Source organism: Schistocerca gregaria, chromosome 3, assembly GCF_023897955.1.
Source record: "Schistocerca gregaria isolate iqSchGreg1 chromosome 3, iqSchGreg1.2, whole genome shotgun sequence".
Classification (NCBI taxonomy): Eukaryota; Metazoa; Arthropoda; class Insecta; order Orthoptera; family Acrididae; genus Schistocerca; species Schistocerca gregaria.
In genome coordinates this window covers 508857315-508877683 of record NC_064922.1, presented here as the reverse complement: position 1 = coordinate 508877683, position 20369 = coordinate 508857315, and the positions used below count along the sequence as shown (strand labels likewise).

The 20369-nt window shown below is 42.9% G+C and overlaps 1 protein-coding gene across 4 annotated transcripts in view; it reads right to left on the bottom strand.

Annotated features, from left to right (window-relative positions):
- LOC126354669 (puromycin-sensitive aminopeptidase) overlaps positions 1-20369 on the bottom strand; it is a 141588-nt gene that overhangs the window by 56848 nt on the left and 64371 nt on the right. For 2 of the 4 annotated variants that reach the window (XM_050004461.1, XM_050004458.1), the window contains exons 8-9: positions 17347-17587; positions 6102-6373 (exon numbers count right to left, since the gene is read on the bottom strand). In XM_050004461.1, the coding sequence (XP_049860418.1) occupies positions 6102-6373; positions 17347-17587 (513 nt within the window). The remainder of the gene's footprint in view (positions 1-6101; positions 6374-17346; positions 17588-20369) is intronic. The other 2 variants (XM_050004459.1, XM_050004460.1) reach the window with 1 other exon arrangement.

Here is a 20369-nt window from a genome sequence, read left to right as displayed (position 1 = left end):
GAGGAGGGGGTGAAGATACTGCTGAAGCATAACTAGTTGTCAGGGTCACTGGATGAAGGCGTGTATACTTTTTACGGGCCTCGGTATAGGTGAGACGATCAAGAGTCTTATACTCCTGTATCTTTTTCTCTTTCTGATACACTGGGCAATCCAGTGACCGTGAAGAATGATTTCCACGACAATTTACGCACACAGGAGGGGGAACACAGGAACTTCCCTCATGGAACGGATGTCCACAGTCACCACAGAGGGGGGCCTGCGAACAGCGCGAAGACATGTGGCCAAAACGCAAACACTTGAAACATCGCATAGGTGGTGGGATGTATGGCTTCACGTCACACCGATAGACCATAATCTTGACCTTCTCAGGGAGGGTGTCCCCTTCAAAGGCCAAGATAAAGGCACCAGTGTCAACGCGGTTGTCCTTCGGACCCCTCTGAACCCGCCGAACAAAGTGAACCCCCCGCCGGCTTAGATTGTCCCGAAGTTCCTCATCAGATTGAAGGAGGAGGTCTCTATGGAAAATTACACCTTGCACCATGTTCAAGGACTGGTGTGGGGTAATTGACACAGGAATCGTACCAAGATGGGTACAGGCACGGAGAGCTGCAGACTGGGTAGCTGAAGCGGTTTTAATCAACAGCGACCCAGACCGCATCTTGCTGATAGAATCCACCTCGCCAAACTTGTCTTCGATGTGTTCAACAAAAAACATAGGTTTCGTATGAGTAAAAGTATCCCCATCAGTTCTGGCGCAAACCAGATAGCGAGGGAAAGGTTTCGCCCCCAGCCGACGAGCCTGGCCCTCCTCCCAGGGGGTAGCCACGGAAGGGAAGGCGGAAGGGGCAGAGGAAGCAGCACGTGAAGAATCTTTTCCAGTCAAAGAGACGGCCGGAGAACGGCCAGAGTTGTGGACTCTTATGCGTTTCATGAGCATAGTGTCCGCCCTGATACCACCCACTCCGATCAGGGGCTCTCCTCATGGGCGCCACCCAGCCACAGCAAGGGCCGTCTGGCACGGCGGCCATTGCTGGGAGTTCCGATGCTCCAGGACGACAAGCAACCACTCCTAGGCTTACATGAGGAGGTCACAGCTCAGGTATCAGACGTGTGATCCCTGTGTTTTCAGGGGGCTCAACCAAAAGGGTACATAGCGACCCCACCACACGGGCTGGCTACCGTGCTGGCTATGGACCCTAGCGTCAAACAACGACGTAAAGGAAACGATGGAATCAATGATGATGGCACACGCCGGAGACACTAGGTAAGGTGCTCTTCCCCAAATGGCTCACACTACGGAAGAAAATTTAGTGATGGAGGTCAAACCCCAGAGGGGACCAGAGAATACCAAAAGGATGAAGGAATTACAGAAAAGGCCGAATTGCAAGGTCAACAGAACCAGGAGAATAGCAGGGCCAACATAAGGAAGGACACCATAAGTAGGGACACCAAGAGAGGGAGAGGAGAGGTCGGAGGGAAGGATGAAGGACAGGAAAGGAGGGGAAGGGAAAGGAAATGCAGCCCGGAAAAAGAAGGAAGGCTGCAATAGCTCGGGGCCCCGTGCTCGCCACGCACGTACTCACGAAAGAACCGCGAGCCCCCTGGGGGGGGAAGCAGTTGTTGATAAGTATAAAGTTGATTAAGGTGAGTAGCAAGGATGCCTTAGGCTTTGAATCAGGTGGGCACTAACTGAGGATATGTTCAGCAGACAGACAACATACATGGGGAATCGTGATGTAGAAGGAGGTGGCATTAATGGTGACAAGGAAGATGTGTGGTGGGAGTGGGATGGGCATGGATTTCAGGTGATTTAGGGAAATGGTTGATGTCTTTAATTAAGAGACATTATGTGACCTGAAAAGAGCAACACAAGCAGAATGGGAGGCAATTTCACTGCAGCAACTACAAACCACAACAAAATCAATGCCGAAGAGAATTTTGAGGTAATTAGAAAGAACAGAGGTTAAGACGGAGTACGAACAATGCAGTAACTCAACAGGACAGTTCGTGCCTTTACAACAATTTCCATTGAGGAAATGCACATGCCTTGTTATGTTACTCTTGTTATGAAAGAAACTATGTAATTCCGTCATGATTATGTCTTTTATGTATCTACTACTTTCACAGTAAATATGATACATGCATGCTTCAGATATTGTATTATTATTTTCGTGGAACCCTGCCTTTATGTTTATTTCCAATTCTGTATGTGTTATACCAAAGGAAGAATTAAACAACTTTTATTGAACTTTTCAAAACCTGGTGAAGAGTTCTACAAAGATACAGTAGAACCCCTCTAATCCGTCACCTTAGGGACTGGGACCATGGTCGGAACGAAAAAAGGTCAGATTATCCAAAAAATCTAATATTTATTGCAAAAAATATAAAAAGACATTTAGTAAAAACATTTATATATTTAAGAACTAAAAGACGTCTACAGTAAAATAAAAATATGTTTTTTACACAGTGTTAAACAATATATTAACTAAATAACGTATACACGTACTATAATATGTATTGGTTTTAAAAGGAAAAACGACAAACAAATTACAGTACTTTACTGTACTTAACAACATATGAACGATATATAGTGTAAACTAAAAAATGTTTATAGCACTGTATGTAAAAAGAAAATTTTTACAAAGAAATAAACTAATCTATGCATAAATTAAGAAATGATTATACTGTATGCATTGTTTTTACAGTTAAAAACGAAAACAAACTGCCAACCGGTGTGGCCGGTTCTAGGCGCTTCAATCTGGAACCGCGCGACCACCACGGTCGCACGATCGAATCCTGGCCTCGGGCATGGATGTGTGTGATGTCCTTAGGTTAGTTAGGTTTTAGTAGTTCTAAGTTCTAGGGGACTAACGACCTCAGATGTTAAGTCCCATAGTGCTCAGAGCCATTTGAACCAATTTGAAAACAACTTACTTGGAAAAAAAGTCTGTGGTACATTTTTGTTTAGCAGATGTTATTCTAGATTTAACTGCAGTGTCCCTCCATTTTTTTATCCACAAAATGTCCATTGGAGTTGAAGTTGGATTCTGCTCGATGTAATGAAGGGCAATGTCAAAAGCATTTTTTGCATTTTTGTGTGAAATCCGAGTGGGGGGTTCGTATTCGCCATCCTAGTCTTCATTCACAGTTTCCTGGCTAACAGCGGCAGCAATCTGGTCATCATTAAGCTCTTCTAAAGTGTGTCAGTCTTTGTCACATTCGTTCATCCACTCTTAACTTCATTGGCAGGGACATTCGGCTCCAGAGTTCGTAGATCTTTATCGATTTCCAGTGCGTCGTTCTTTTGCTCATCTTTGGTATGCTCATTTTCAGTCATAACTTGTGGCCAAAGCTTACGCCTCGATATCCGCAGTGCGTCAGGTTTCAGTTCATCCCATGCTGCAGCAATTGTGTAACTAGCATCTTTGATGTTCAGGGATTTCGATGCCTCAAATAAGTTATGACCACCTAGAGAATTTTCCAAGATTGAGCTGATATACTTTCTGTGATATCGCCTTTTTAACCATTCTAGAATGCCCTGATCCATTGGTTGGATGAGTGAGGTCACATGAGGAGGCAGAAAGAGAGCTTCCATGTCCCTTTTCACCAAATCTTCCTCAGATGGATGTGATGGTGCGTTATCCAGCAGCAGTAGAGCACGAACAGGCAGATTTTTTTGCCTCAAGTCTTTTTCGACCGACGGAACAAACTCGTCGAAAAACCAGGATTTAAAAGTGTTGCAGTCCATCCAAACAGATTTTTTTATTACGATAATAAACCGGCAAGGAAGATAAGTTTATATTTTTGAATGCCCTTGGCTTCTTAGATTTCCCAATGACGAACAAGGGGAGCTTGTGGGTACTATCTGCATTGCTACAAGGAATGACTGTTATTCTATCTTTAATAAGTTTCGTTCCTACCACGGATTCATTTGAAGCTGCGAGCATCCCCCCCCCCCCCCCCCCCCTCTCTCTCTCTCTCTCTCTCTCTCTCTCTCTTTTTCTCTTTTTGTGGCAACATTTTGAAGTTCAGCCCTGTCTTGTTGATGTTATACACTTCACAGGGTAACAGTTCATATTCTTCTAAAATGTTTTTTAACGTGTCTGGATTCAAACGTAAACACGTAACTCTTTCACTAAATGAAAAATTAGCAGTGCTACAAAGACTGGACAAAGGAGAATTGCTACAAAAAATTGCAAACTTAACAGAAAACTCCTTAGTAGCTGCGGCATCGGCAGATAGTTTTTCACTGAAAATAGAAACAAATAATCGGACACCATGAGGTATTTTCCAATGATCAATACAGCCTTCACTGGCAACAAATTTAGTTTCGGCATCCAGTTTTTTGTGCAAAACTATCACTTTTTCTTCGAGAATTGGCTGTGATATTGGAGTTTCTTTCCTTCTTTGTTGACAAAACCACATCCACAATGCGTTATCAAGCAGTTCAAGTTTAGGCTTTTTTAATGTTTTTTTGGTTCTTCAGAGTGTTTCCACCATCAATTGTAACTGTATTGGATTCAATGTCTTTCCGATTCTTTCTCCACTCCTTAATTGTCGTAACACCTACAATCAGTTCGTTTGCAATTTTTTGGAGCAATTCTCCTTCGTCCAGTCTTTGTAGCACTGCTAATTTTTCATTTAGTGAAAGAGTTACGTTTTTACGTTTGAATCCAGACACGTTAAAAAACAGACAACTGTACATACAATGAATCTACAGTAATAAGAACTGTAGAGAACATGGAATAAAGCAAACACCGATGGTTTAATCCCAACAATAACGTACAGTATAAAATATGCACAGTGATAGACACTGCAGCAATGGCCCGACAGGTGTCCAGCCAGTGACATTGTCGTCACAGGCTCGCGAACTTGAGCATGGTCAGACTAACCGGAGTGACGGACCATCCAAGGTCGAATTAGAGGGGTTCTACTGTTGAATTATTTGCAGAATCAAATATTCCATTTTGAAAGCTGTTATTGTAGGTATGAAAACTTTTATTTTCTTTAATTATTACTCTATCTCGAATAATTATTTTTCTATAAATTTTGTGTTAAGACACACAGAGCAGAAAACTTCAAAATAAATAAATATATAAATAAACAGAACTTGTTTTGCCAGAAACAGATACTCATTATGCCCAAAAAATATATGCTAATTCCACTCAAAACAGAGGCTAATTTCACCAAGTAATAGATGGCACATTTTCAAGTCGCTATTAATTAGTTATTGTCATTATCAGTTAAATTTGCACACTTGGCTGTTGAACACTAACTATTATATCTGGACGTTTATTTTTTAACAGACTTCGTAAACTGAAGACTACGCCAAGAAACATCGACAATTTTTTGGATAAAGAGAGACCTATAAATGTAAATAGTTCTGTGACACAGCCACAACCACCGAGTTCCATATGTTTTTATTAGCAGTTGCCCAAGTCAACAGTATAAAACTACAAAAGTTGAAGACTGACGAAACTGTTACTAACTTACGTCCCTAAAGACAATGCTATTACAAGAAAATAAACATCATAATATTGTTAAGCAATTCATTTAAATGCCATTTCCTTTGGCAACACATAAACAAACTAGTTACGCAAATCTGCAAAGAAACAAGAACAAATCATTTTTCCCCCATTTTTTTTTTTTTCAGGTAACTGTTAACAGCATCAATATACTTGGAGAAATGCATATCTCTCTCTCTCTCTCTCTCTCTCTCTCTCTCTCACACACACACACACACACACACACACACACACCACACACACACACACACACACACACACACACACAGTGCTGTCTTACAAAAGATTTATGCACTATTATTTTCTTATGTTTTCAAGTCAGCAATCGTGTATACTTTTCTTGTTAAATAGCATGTATGCCGTATAAAGTTGTCACAATAGATTTTTCCACTGTGAAGAAGTACATGACTGAAACCGGTACTGAATAAATATATTGTAAGACAGCACAGTGTGCACCATGCATTTCTCCAAGTAATTTTTTCCTAATTATTACCACTGAATAGCGTTTATAATTAAGTCTATGCCTTAACACCGTGCTATATTATGTAGTATTAACAAAAAGAAAATTGCACAAACCATTGCAAAGAGGTCATCTAGTAATCCAAGTCTATCCAGAGGTGGCAGAGATTTGTTCTGGATAGCAGGTACAAACAGTTCCAGCATATCTGGTGGGTATTGTGTACGGTAGTACCCAACAGTACCAGGGTTAACTTTAACCCAGTCTGAAGCAGACACATTTTGAAGAGTGATGTTAGCTGAGCGTGTCTCTAATACAGTGCTGAAAGCAACGTCATGTGGATTCCGAGACGTACTCAGCATTATGGGAACCATCCATAGACAACCGTTACCTGCCACATACAATTAAATTCTAAGCTTCTATTAAAATAGTATATTGTGATACTATTACATGCATGAACAGACCAAAATGTAAGGACTTAATTGGTTAGTTTGGTACATTTCTCTTTTCTAAAAATAAATCACTGGGCAACAGCATAAAATGGAAGGCATATGTAAGAATCTCATTGGATATCAATGACACAAACAAGATTATGTGGAAGAAAAATCAGTGAAGCTGATTATGAGATTTTTATCATCACATTCATCAACACTCCTACCTAGCCTACAGTTATTTTCTTACACAAAAAGTAGAACTTTATAAAAATTGTAGCTTTACTTAATTTGTGTAGCCGTAGCTTTCACAGGAGCACCATACTGTGATACAAAAATGACACTTCTGCTTGCCTGTTGGGTCACTATAGAATACTAGCCTGTCTGTCTGCACCCAGCCAACATCCAGCTTTTAACTCACTGGGAACTGTGTGCCCCTCCATTCAAAACCTACCTGCCTGACATGGCTGTACATATACCCACAATAAAGATAACACAGTAACTGCTATTTTAATCTAAGTACAGTTTCAATATTATCTTTGATGTGTTTACTGCCACAGCTAGTAACTAGAACACTGCAATATCTTTTGTGAAAGTCAAAGCTAGAGTCTAGAAAATTACCCACCCTCCTTAAAGCTTTCCTTCCCTCATTTCATAGTTTGGCACTACCAGCATTGTTGGTTTCAAACATACAAGGGCTTTTGCCACATGTGTTTTTATCAGCCTTGCTTCCTGTTGCAGTAACACTTTCTTTCTTGTACACAGATTATCTGTATCTGATATTCAAACACTAATTCTGATGTTTCTATTTATATTTCTTACTATTTGCACTTGAAACTGCAATTCTCCACACTTTAATTAGCCTTTAAAAATCTTCTAACACAGGACTCACAAACTTATTTATGTAATCAACACAGATGCAATACATTCACATTATCAAGTTAAACCAGAACCTCCCTGAAGCAAAATCTACTGAACCATGTGTATTTTTTACCTACAGGAGTTCTAGTACCTGTATTACACTCAGTAAAAGTTGCATCTACATCACACAATATGACTTACTACGAAAAATTTTATTGAATAACAGAGCATCGTGCAGTTTGAAGCATGACCCTTTCAAAATATTTTACCAAAATGTATTGGCTGAGTAACACTTTAATTACATTTAAAAAGCACAGATGTGTTAAAAAACTCCTTTACTACCATACTGTGTGGTATATTGTTACATACCATTTGGGTGATGTACTTAAGGACAATATTATGGAAATGGAAGAGGATGTAGATGAAGATGAAATGGGAGATATGATACTGCGTGAAGAGTTTGACAGAGCACTGAAAGACCTGAGACAAAACAAGGGCCCTGGAGTACACAACATTCCATTAGAACTACTGACACACTTGGGAGAGCCAGTCCTGACAAAACTCTACCATCTGGTGAGCAAGATGTGTGAGACAGGCGAAATACCCTCAGACTTCAAGAAGAATATAATAATTCCAATCCCAAAGAAAGCAGGTGTTGACAGTTGTGAAGATTACCGAACTATCAGTTTAATAAGTCATAGCTGCGAAGTTCCAACGCGAATTCTTTACAGACGAATGGAAAGCTGATAGAAGCCGACCTTGGGGAAGATCAGTTTGGATTCCGTAGAAATGCTGGAACACGTGAGGCAATACTGATCCTACGACTTATCTTAGAAGAAAGATTAAGGAAAGGCAAACCTACATTTCTAACATTTGAAGACTTAGAGAAAGCTTTTGACAATGTTGATTGGAATACTCTCTTTCAAATTCTGAAAGTGGCAGGGGTAAAATACATGGAGCGAAAGGCTATTTACAATTTGTACAGAAGCAGATGGCAGTTATAAGAGTCGAGTGATATGAAAGGGAAGCAGTGGTTCGGAAGGGAGTGAGACAGGGTTGTAGCCTCTCCCCGATGCTATTCAATCTGTATATTGAGCAAGCAGTAAAGGAAACAAAAGAAAAATTCGGAGTAGGTATTAAAATTCATGGAGACGAAGTAAAAACTTTGAGGTTCGCCGATGACATTGTAATTCTGTCAGAGACGGCAAAGGACTTGGAAGAGCAGTTGAACGGAATGGACAGTGTCTTGAAAGGAGGATATAAGATGAACATTAACAAAAGCAAAACGAGGATAATGGAATGTAGTCAAATTAAATCGGGTGATGCGGAGGGAATTGGGTTAGGAAATGAGACACTTAAAGCAGTAAAGGAGTTTTGCAATTTGGAGAGCAAAATAACTGATGATGGTCGAGGTAGAGAGGATATAAAAGGTAGATTGGCAATGGCAAGGAAAGCGTTTCTGAAGAACAGAAATTTGTTAACATTGAGTATAGATTTAACTACCAGGAAGTCGTTTCTGAAAGTATTTGTATGGAGTGTAGCCATGTATGGAAGTGAAACATGGATGATAAATAGTTTGGACAAGAGGAGAATAGAAGCTTTCGAAATGTGGTGCTACAGAAGAATGCTGAAGATTAGATGGGTAGATCACATAACTAATGAGGAGGTATTGAATAGAATTGAGGAGGAGGAGGAGGAGGAGGAGGAGGAGTTTGGGGCAAAACTTGGCAAGAAGAAGGGACCAGTTGGTAAGACATGTTCTGAGGCATCAAGGGATCACAAATTTAGCATTGGAGGGCAGTGTGGAGGGTAAAAATCATAGAGGGAGACCAAGAGATGAATACACTAAGCAGATTCAGAAGGATGTAGGTTGCTGTAGGTACTGGGAGATGAAGAAGCTTCCACAGGATAGAGTAGCATGGAGAGCTACATCAAACCAGTCTCAGGACTGAAGACAACGACAACAACGACGACGACGACGACGAGGACGACGACAATTTGTGGCTGATAACTTTGAACTATTAAAGTATATTAAAGAATACATTCAGCTAAGTGATAATGATGTTAAATTGTGGCCCAGCGTGAAATGTATTTTATCTGAAAGACTTAGGACAATCCACTACTGAATAATTGTAAAAAATGTAGATGCTTGCAAATATGAAAAAACGCATGCGACCTGGAACAAATATGGCCACCATTTCAAAATAATACACAATAAATTGTTTTTAAAAATATTTTTGTGACTACTAAACATTGAGGAATTCACCCAACAAATATAAAATTTTTCTCAGATGGTCAAGCAACCAGTGCTAAACCACTTGGTATGGATTGACCCACTTACGAAAGCAGCACCACAGGACCATGAGAAAAATATTCACTTTCTGCCTTGTCTTGAGATCAACACACGGGTGTCAGCAAGATCAGCAAAATCCTAATAACACAAGTTTGTTCTTGAGGTCCAACAAGATCATAACAATGACCATACGGGATGGCGGCCTGGAAAAAATTGGAATGGACTGAGGTGCTATGAGGACAAGAAATGTGAATGGAGATGCCACCTAGCTCTGTTACTCTGGTTGCCTGCAACTCACCGCCTCGTGGTTTAGCACAGGCAAACAACAATAAATTCGGACAGGAACAGTCACACTTGGAATGTGTGTATTTACTCCAAGGAAGAACATTGTCTGAAATATTTGCACGATTTCAATATTCTTTAGCTCCCTATCAACAACTTACCTTCACTCCTACCATTTTTGTGGTTTACCCAGGACTTTACAGTATTGTACTATTAAATACATAGAAACCAACAGAACAGAGCATTAAGAATATACTAAAATGGGTTACAGCTTACAACATAATTCTAATTTATGTCACATTCAAACTTACAAGGCACATTCTGAACACAAGTGTACTAGATTTTTCTATTTTTCTTTTTTTTTTTTCTTTTTCTTTTTCTTTTTTTTTCCTTTTTTAGAAAAAGTGTCCTTGAAACACAAAGTTACAAGATATTGTCGCTACACTTGCTGACTATTTCTCCAGATAATCACCATCCCACTCAGTGCATGGGGTGGTTTGTTGGTTTCGGGGTTTGATGGGGGCTAAACATCGAGGTCATCAGTCCCCTGTTCCAAACAGACATACTTGTAAAAGGCCTGTACAGTAAAAACGTAACCTCTGCACCCAGAGGGAGGAAACACTAAAGGGTACAGAGCTAAAATGAACACCGCAATAACACAAAATAGAGGACACTTAAAAGGAGCAGAGCAAATAGTTGACTAGAGTAAAACAGGCTAAAGTGGTTGATGGGTCAGGTAAAAGGTCAACAACTCAACTACAAACGAAGAACCTCCAGATGGAAAGCGTTGATAGAGGTACCAACACAACTTGTAACCATGAAAGACACTATTTTGGTATCCACGTCACAATTAAACGTCGCTGGAGTGGGTGTAGCCTGAGAAATCATGCAAGAGTGCCCACACTAGAGTGAGTGATAAAACCCAGCTGCACAGATAAAACGTAAAACTGAATTTGCTATAGAGGCATCGTCACCTAGAATTGAAGGAAGTGCAACTGGTAAATTAAAGAACTGCCGCAAGGGGGCTAATAGGGAGCACTCCATCAGAAGATGAACCACTGTCAGCCCTGTATCACAGTAACACTTGGGCACGTTCTCACGACGAAGGAGATAGCTGTGGGTCAACCGCATATGTCCAATTCGGAGAAGGCAGAAAACAACAGAGTCCCTACATGTGCTCCTCAAGGATGAGTTCCATGCGGCCGTGGACGACTTTACCATGCGGAGCTTATTTGGCGTGTTCAAGGCAGACCATTCAGAGCTGCAGACATCACGGACCTTGCAATGTAGGGCTGACCGGAGGTCGCTTTCCACGAGACCAAGCTCCAGGGGTGGCGAAGTTGTGGCCTGCTTGGCCAACCGATCAACACGTTCGTTTCCTGGAATGCCGATGTGGCCCGGGGTCCACACAAACATCACTGAACGACCACACTCGGCGAGAGCAAAAACAGCATCTCGAATACCGCGCACCGAAGGGTCCCGAGAAAAACACTGGTCGAGTGCTTGCAATCCACTCAGGAAGTCACTGCATACGACAAATGACTCCCCAGGGCAGGAGCAAGTGCACGATAAAGAGCAAACAGCTCCACAGTGAAAACACTGCTCCCACAAGGCAGGGAATGCTGCTCAACGTAGTTGCCATGGATGAAAGCAAACCCAGTGTGTCCATCGACCACAGAACCACCGCTGCAGACTACATCTGCATCATGAAATAAGGCAAGAAGAGCCATGAATTGTTGACGAAGACTGGCAAGTGGAACGAAGGACTTGGAGTCGCAGGACAAATCCAAACAAAGCCGCAAGCAAGGGAGGGACCAAGGAGGGGTAGAAGAAGAGGGCCGGAAGGATGGCGGAAGGGGAGAGGACTAGAGTGACGAGAGAAGGGAATGAACACGGACCGCGACGATCAGGAGACCCGACCTAGGTCGCCGTCGTGGGGAGAGGAGTGCAGAAGATGGAAAAAGGAGCCTGCAGTTTGGGTGGTCGGGCGAGGCATGGACGTGGGCGATATATGACACAAGCAACAGTTGTCGGCAGAATTGTTGGGGAGGGATTCCAGCTTCTACAAGAAGGCTAGTCACTGGACTAGTGCGGAAAGCACCTGTCGCCAGTCTGACGCCACAATGGAGAATCGGGTCGAGGATCTGCAACGTTGAAGGTGCTCCTGAGTCGTACACCACGCTCCTGTAGTAGAGACGGGACTGGACTAAGGCCTTATAGAGCTGTAGGAGGGTTGTTCGTGCAGCCCCCCAAACAGTGTGGCTGAGGCAGCAAAGGATGTTGAGGTGCAGCCAGCAGTGTTGTTTAATCTCGCGAAGATGAAGTGTCCAAGTGAGCTAAGCATCAAACAGCATGCCAACAAAGCGATGTGTCTCCTCAATGAGAAGGAGTTCATTGGCAAGGTAGAGCTCTGGATGGAGGTGGACCGTTCGACGATGACAGAAATGCATCACTCGGGTCTTAGAGGTTGAGAACTGAAAACCATGGTTGGATGCCCAAAAATGTGCCTTATGTGTAGCTCCCTGCAGCCGCCGTTCAGTGACACTGATGCTTGGGGAACTGTAATAAAGACAAAAGTCATCGGCATATAGAAAGGAACAGACCGATGAGCCCACTGCAGCACCAAGACTGTTTATCGCCACCAAAAAGAGGGGAACACAGAGACGAGCCCTGCGGGACACCGTTCTGAATATGAGCAGAGCTAAAATAAGTGCCAACTCTAACCCGAAAGGAGCGATTGGAGAGAAAATTCTGTAGAAAAATTGGAAGTGGACCCCATAAGCCCCATTCGTGCAGCGTAGCAAGGATATGATGATGCCAGGTGGTATCGTACGCCTTCCGAAGATCAACGAAAACAGCAACTAGATGTTCTCGCCGAGTAAAATCTGTACGAATAGCCGACTCTAGCAAGACTAAATTGTCGATCGCTGAGTGGCCCCGACAGATGCCCCGCTGTTGCTGCGCAAGGAGGCCCCGAGCTTCGAGGATCCACATGAGACGCCGACTCACCATCTGTTCTAGGAGTTTGGACATAATGTTGATAGGGCGATAGCTATCAACCACCAGTGGATCTGCACCAGGTTTCAGCACCGAGATGGTAACGCTATCCTGCCAACGAGTTGGGAAAACGCCCTCCGTCCAGATGGGATTAAACATGGCGAGTGCACCGAAAGATGGCGAAGAAACTGGTTGTGAATTCGGTCTGGACCTGGAGAGGTATCGGTGCAAGCTGTAAGGGCACTTTGGAACTCCCAAAGGACCGACTTACGCCTTAGGGTACTTGAAGAACAGGGGACAGTTGCCTCGGCAGCAGAAACAATGGCCATAGTGACCTCGTCCACTGCCAAATCAATGTCACCAGGAAGCGGAGCAATGGCCATAGTAGCTGAGGTGTAGGCTACCCAATCAGCTCCACGAAGAGACCATTGTGGCAGCTGGTCAGGGGGGTTGGGATTGAAGAAGAGTAACCCGGATAGGAAAGTGGTCGCTACCACAGAGGTTGTCGTGGACCCTCCAACTGAGGTATGGAAGAAGACCTGGGCTACTAAGAGAGAGGTCAATGGCCGAGTATGTGTCATGAATCAAGCTAAAATATGTGGGAGCACCCATGTTAAGGAGGCAAACGTCCTGCTGTGCCAAGAGAGCCTCAACGTTCCTACCCTGGCCCAAGATCTGGGCTCCACCCCATAAAGGGTGGTGGGCATTAAAGTCCCCCAAAAGGAGGAATGGCGGGGGGAGCTCGGCGAACAAGGTAGCTAGGTCAGCAAGAGGGACCAAGTCATCCGAGAGAAGGTAGAGGGAACAGATGGTAAATCCATTCCAGCCCAGATTCTAACAGCCACAGCCTTGAGAGCCATGTGAAGTGGCACTGGGGCACTAGGAACAGTGGCAAGAACATAAACACAGACACCGCCAGACACCCTGTCGTATTCTACGCATTTCTTATAGTAACCCCGGTAGCCATGGAGGGAGGGGGTCCACCGAACAGGAAACCAGGTTTCCTGTAGGGCCAGACAAGTGGCACAAAAGCTGTTTCAACTCAGCAAGGTGGTGGAAAAAACCACGGCAATTCCATTGAAGGATAATGGTATCTGACTGAAGACATGAAAGAACCGGGAGGGGGGAGATAGGTCATGCCTTAGAAGCACTCGCCGCCTCCAATTGCGAAGTAGACTTCCATAGAAGCTGTTGGTCGAGCAACATCTAGCTCCTGAGTGGACGCTAGATGCTCCACATCATCTTCAGGTGCAGTGGTGAACTCCTTTTCTGCCTCTATGTCCTTCTCCTTTTGCGTTTTCTTCTTTTTGATAGGGTCCGGTTTATCAGGCTTGGTGGGCTTTTCCCACCCAGTCTCATGGACCGAGGAAGACCTGGAAGCCCTATGGCCCTCAGGTGGTGGCTTTTTCAGCCACTCGCTGACATCTGAAGGGGCAGTAACCGTGGAAGGGAGGGAGGGCACTAAGTGATCCCTTCCGCATGAGGGGATCCGGAAGAGTCGGGCACTTCTCCGGCTCAGAGATGGGGACTGAAATCCCCAAAGAAGGAGGGGTTGTTACTCCTGATGTTGAAAACAGGGGAGCAACAGAAGAGGGTGTTCCACCAACTACCAGAGGGGTAGGAATAGACGACTGGGCTGGAGGGCCCACAAAAATTGGCTGAGCTTGGGGGCTCATCGCCAGGGATGGCTACATCATCAAAGCTGCTGCAGCAAACGTCGATGAAATGCGCACAGGGAGAAGTCAGTCATACTTGCGTTTAGCCTGTGTGTAAATGAGCCTGTCCTAGGTCTTATACTCCATTATCTTCCATTCTTTTTGATAAACTGCACAGTCTGTTGAGCAAGGTGAATATTTCTGTCCGCAGTTGACACAAACAGGGGGCGGTGAACACAGGATGTTGGGGTGGGAGGCATGTCCACAATCCCGACAGGTAGGGTTGGCGTCACATCTCTACGACACATGCCCAAACCTCCAGTACTTAAAGCAGCGCATGGGAGGAGGGACGTAAGGCTTAACACCACATAGATATATCATCACTTTGACTTTCTCGGGCAGGGTGTCACTCTCGAAAGCCAAGATGAAGGTGCCAGTGGCGACACTACTACCTTTAGGTCCCCTGAAGACATGTCGTACAAAGTGGACACTGACGGCGTTCCAGATTTGCACAGATCTCGTCGTCAGACTGCAACAACAGGTCACGATGAAAAATAAGTCCCCGAACCATATTGAGGCTCTTATGAGGCGTAATGGAGACTGCAATATCACCAAACTTGTCACAAGCAAGCAATGCCCGTGACTGTGCTGGGGATGCTGTCTGCATGAGGACTGCTCCAGACCTCATTTTAGACAGGCCCTCAACTTCTCCAAATTTGTCCTCTAAATTTTCCACAAAAAAATGAGGCTTTGTGGTCAGAAATGAGTCCCCATCTGTTCGGCTGCAAACCAGAAATCGAGGAGAATACGTCTCACCAGTTAATTTAGACCGCTGTTCCTCCCCTGGTGTGGGCAGAAAAAGGAACAATTGGGGGTCATACTGTAAAGCATTGAACTTTCCTTTCTTAGAGACTCGGGCTTGCGCACTATTCGTATTTCTTTTCATGGTGGTCCCACGAGGAGCTAGGGAAAGGAATGTCCACCCAGAACAGCCCCACTTGCCTGGGTAAGCCTAATACTACTGGTGGGAGAGGGGGTGGATGTTCCACAGAGGTCGCCCGCTAGCAACTGTTCTACCTCAACAGCCATGCGTCTCCTCGGCGCGCAACACACTCTAGATTGAGGGTGGTTTTTTTTTTTTTAGAGGTTTATACCATCCTCGCGGCCCAGGCAGTTAAGCCAAGATCCCTGGGCTCTGTACCGTACAACGTTCCACCGTCGCGCCCTACGGTGGTCGTTTAAGCACGCTCAGAGCTTATGGTATTGAGGACTGGTGGCACTTTCCAGTCCCCAGCTCAGGGACCCCGGGGTCGCAAAGCCCATACCCAGCAACTAAATGCAAGCCCCGTGAGGGGGCATGTAGTGAGCCTTTGCACAAGCTTCTTCATGCCTTCCACAAGAAACTCTCCCACCAGCTCTTTCCCCCACTTCAGAACCTTGTTCTGCACCTGCTCATCTGTTGAAAATTTAATTTCACTCTTGTGTGCCTTCAGGGAGGTGAAAAGATTACAATCTGAAAGTGCCAAGTTAGGGGACTATGGGGGTTGGTTCAAAACATGCCAAGTAAGTCCAAGAGTGTCTTGGGAGCTAAGGCTGAGAGAGAATGGGGGGTGTTGTGCAACAAGCACACTCCCCTTGCCAGCATTCTCCTCCTCTTGTTTTGAATGCTCCTTTTAATTTTCTTCTGGGTCTCACAATACTGCTGAGCATTGATGGTCTCCTCTTGCGGCAGAAATTTGACCAAACTGATGGCTTTTCAGCCCCAAAACACTGAGGTCTTGTATTAACCCGAAATTGGGGTTTTGAATTTTTTGGCAGATGAGGAATTGACGTGGTGCAACTGTGATGTCTGCCTTTTTGTCTCAGACTTGTAATGAGCCACACGTTTCATCTCCAGTGACAATAGAACTCAGAAAATCCTCACCTTCATTCAAGAAACTCTCACGCACTTCTGACTCAATTCTTCTTGTGCTGCTACGTCAGCTGTTTTGGGATCCATCTTGCAAACAGTTTCCCATACCCCAGCATGTCTGCGAGTGTCTTGTATAAGAAAGATTAGGAGAGTTGTGGAAACATCGTAGAAATTTCATCCACTGCAAATCAACAGTCTTCACGAAGGTTCCTAAATTTATTTCCCCAACTGATCAATCAAAATGAAGGTCTTCCACGCCTCTGTTCATCAGGAACATTTGTTCTGGGTCACCTAAACTCCCTACACCACTTAAACACACTATTTCTGTTCATAACATCTCTGTCATCACCTGTTTTGGTGCGTGAAAAAGTTTCGGTAGGTGTTATTCCTTCTGTGAGTAGGAAGTGGATCACAGTATGTAGCTTGCACCTGGCTGGATTTCTTATTGACATTTTTCACATAATTGGACACTGCAACATGACTTTATGTACTACCGTGTTCCTGCAATGGTCGCTCTGGTCAGGGGATACCCCTCTACAACTCTGTGTTGCCAACCCTCAAAAAACAAAAAAACTACAGTCCATTATGGTCACGGTGCACTTACTTTCTGAAAATGCCACATATTATTATAAGATATACTTGTAGCACCCTAATAAATTAACAGACACCATTTGAGCCTAGTATTTAAATGGGTATTCCAGAAAATTATTTGCTGCCCAATTTTGTACAGAAATGAAGACTTGTTTACACTTAAATAAAATTTCAAAAAATTATAGCCATTAAAAGTTCATTCTTTGTAGAGGTATCAGTAGCATTCTGAAGAACACATGTTTCACAGTATAATATATAAAAATAAGTGCATAATGTTGAAATTTATTTTTTAACAACCAAAAGGAGCCCCAAGTAAGACTAATCTAATCAGACATTACTCACACTCACTTGTGCTACCATCAGCACAGAATTTTTCTTGAGTTAGTGTAAGGGTCCGTGTCGTGGGTCCTGACTGTTTACTTAAAACCTTCACCACTGGGAACCCCATTTGTTTTGTCCACGTTGACATAACAGCAGCCACTGGTTTATTGCTTGCTTCTTCCAGTGCTGCCCATAGATCTTCAGTGAAAGTATTTTTATACTGATGTCTAGTAAGATATATATTCATACCTTTGCGGAAGTCCTGCAAATTTAAAACACACAAAAAATTATATTACTTATCATGCATGTCCAGTAAACTAAATAAAGAGGCAGCAGTGTCATATCTCAAGGAGGAATGCAAGACAATTCCATTTGGGCAGGAGCTTGTAGAATAACTATGGCTCAAATTTAGAAGAATAGTTGACCAAGTGCTGGATATACATACGAGGGTAGCAGATATGCTGTACTCCATTTTGAAATGTTTATCTATAAAGAAAGGTAAAGGAGAACAGCAAAAGTTTAATTCTCAAATCACTGTAAAGATGAGTGATATTGTCACATTGTAATTACAATCAAATCCAGGGTTGTGAATGAAGTAAAACACTTAGCACTGAAAGTACGTTTATTGTAGACACCAATGTACCAAACAGGACAGAACTGCTTCCTGGGTAAAACCACTTCTATTTACACAGACATCACATATTACAGAATATGCACGCATTACAAAACATAAGAAGTTATGAGCACCTTCCAGAAATGATAAATAGTAAATAACAAATAACTGCTGGTGACACAATTTGAGCCTGTGACCTGTAGCACACGAGCCAGCGACAATAACTGCCACTGCATGTCGCATGCAATACAGTTCGCAGCACTGCTCACTCTCCTGCGGAAACAGCAACCTGCTGTTTCAGAGGTTCTCATTGGTGTAGTAGTAGTAGTAGTAGTAGTAGTAGTAGTTTTATTCATCCGTAGATCTCTTTTTACGAGGATATAGGACATGTCAAAGTATTTACAAGCTTAGATCAATTTACAATAAGCTAATTCGTATACACATATATTTACAGACTTCTAGTTAGAGACAATCATTAGATTTTACTCCTGGTATACAATAATTTATTTACAAATAACTCATTAAATAATGTAATGCCACACTATTCACTCATATTTCACTATCAGTCACTGCACACACTATACACACATTGTTTCATAACACTTCACTCACTACACACACACACACACACACACACACACACACAGGTGATCCTTGGGCCATTTTCTGTACTGCAAGTTCCCATTTGCTATCCTGAAAAACTGAGTCAGCATCCCTTCATAATGAGTGAGATGTTGAGCTCAGAAAGAGGAAGAGGTGTTAGTATTGTGCTATGCATAGCTTGAGGGGAGAGTGTCTCTAGAAAGGAAAAAAGAAGAAAAATAATAAAGTGAAGGTGTTATGTGGAATATTGGATGTTTTATAATCATCATTATTATTATTATTTGTTTGTATAACATTTTTTTATCAAACCCCTACTCTGCTTTATCTAAGTAATCCTTCAATGTATAAAATGTATTGCATAACAGGTACTTTTTAGCTTCCTTCAATGTATAAAATGTATTGCATAACAGGTACTTTTTAGCTGCCTTCTTAAATAAGTGTATTTTTGAAATTTCTTTAATCTCTTTTGGTAATTTATTGTACAGTTTTATTCCTTGGTAGAAAATGCTGTTTTGAGTTTTATGTTTATTTTTTCTTGGTAAATGTAAGTTGAGTCTATCTCTTGTTGCATGGTCATGGACAGAGCTGTTTGTGCAGTAATTGCCAATGTTACTTTTGATGTGTACAACTGACTGGTAAATGTGTTCACATGGAGCAGTTAAAATTCCCAGTGTTTTGAACAGATCTTTACAATGAGCTCAACTACTATTTCTGGTTATTATTCTTATGGCATTTCTGAACTAGATCTTGTAGGGTTCTCTTTATGGCAGAACTGGAGGATCCATGCATTGTGGTTGCATTGCCACATCTTTCTCACAAAGGTAACCTCTCCCATTCAAGCTTTGAGATCATCAAGCAGGCCTTCAGTTCCTCTGACCAAGAAGCCACATCGTCAATCTACACCTCAGGATGGTAGTAGAGCTCATATGGAGGATATGTATGCCCCTGTGCTTTTGTCTTCTTGGTGCAGGATCATAACCCTCAACTTTGTATGTGATGTCCAGTATCTGGTGAAGAATATGATTACAGCTCAGAGTAGTACTTTAGTAACTTTTTCCATGGTCCGCCTTTCCACACAGCCCAAAATAACCATACCAAGCCTCCCAGGCTTTATCTCATTGTCCAGTTTCGGTTTGAATGAGAAGAGTGTTTCCATTGTTGTTTTGGCCTTGTGACTGTGCAAGAGAAAGAATGTGAAGACTTTGTGTCTTCCTTTGCTGTGTTATTTGGAAATGTCATCAACAGCAGTATGGTATCCTACTCTCTCTGTTCGACATCAATGTACATCAAGAGCTTATCTGCCAGAGTCTTACTGAAGCATTCTGAGAGATCGTTCATCTGTGGGGGATAGGCAGTGGTCATATTGGTGGGTGATGTCACACCCTGAAAGTACAAGGGTCATTTGGAAAGTAAAGAGCATTTTGTTTTGACATGTGACCGCATTCCCCCTCCATCACTGCCAACTGACCACTGACCTTGGTACTCATCTGCTTCAGTTTGGTAGCAGCTGCAAATCCAATATGGTTACTTACTGCTTCGCTGTCTGTTAAAATGTGTAACAAAACTGACAATCCCACAAAGTGTGTGGTGAGTTCTGTTATCGGTTTTTTAAACGCGCAAAAAGTCCAACCCATCGAAATAGCTGAAGTTTACACTGTATGGTAATGTGATGAACAATGTGAAAGTTCAGAAGTGGTATATTGTGTTTAACAGCAGGCGGAAGAATGTTCATGACGAAGATCGCTTGGATCAGCCCTCATTGGTGACTGGTGAACTCAAACCAAAAGCTGAAACAAAACATCAAAGAACATGGGCATTTCACTGTTAG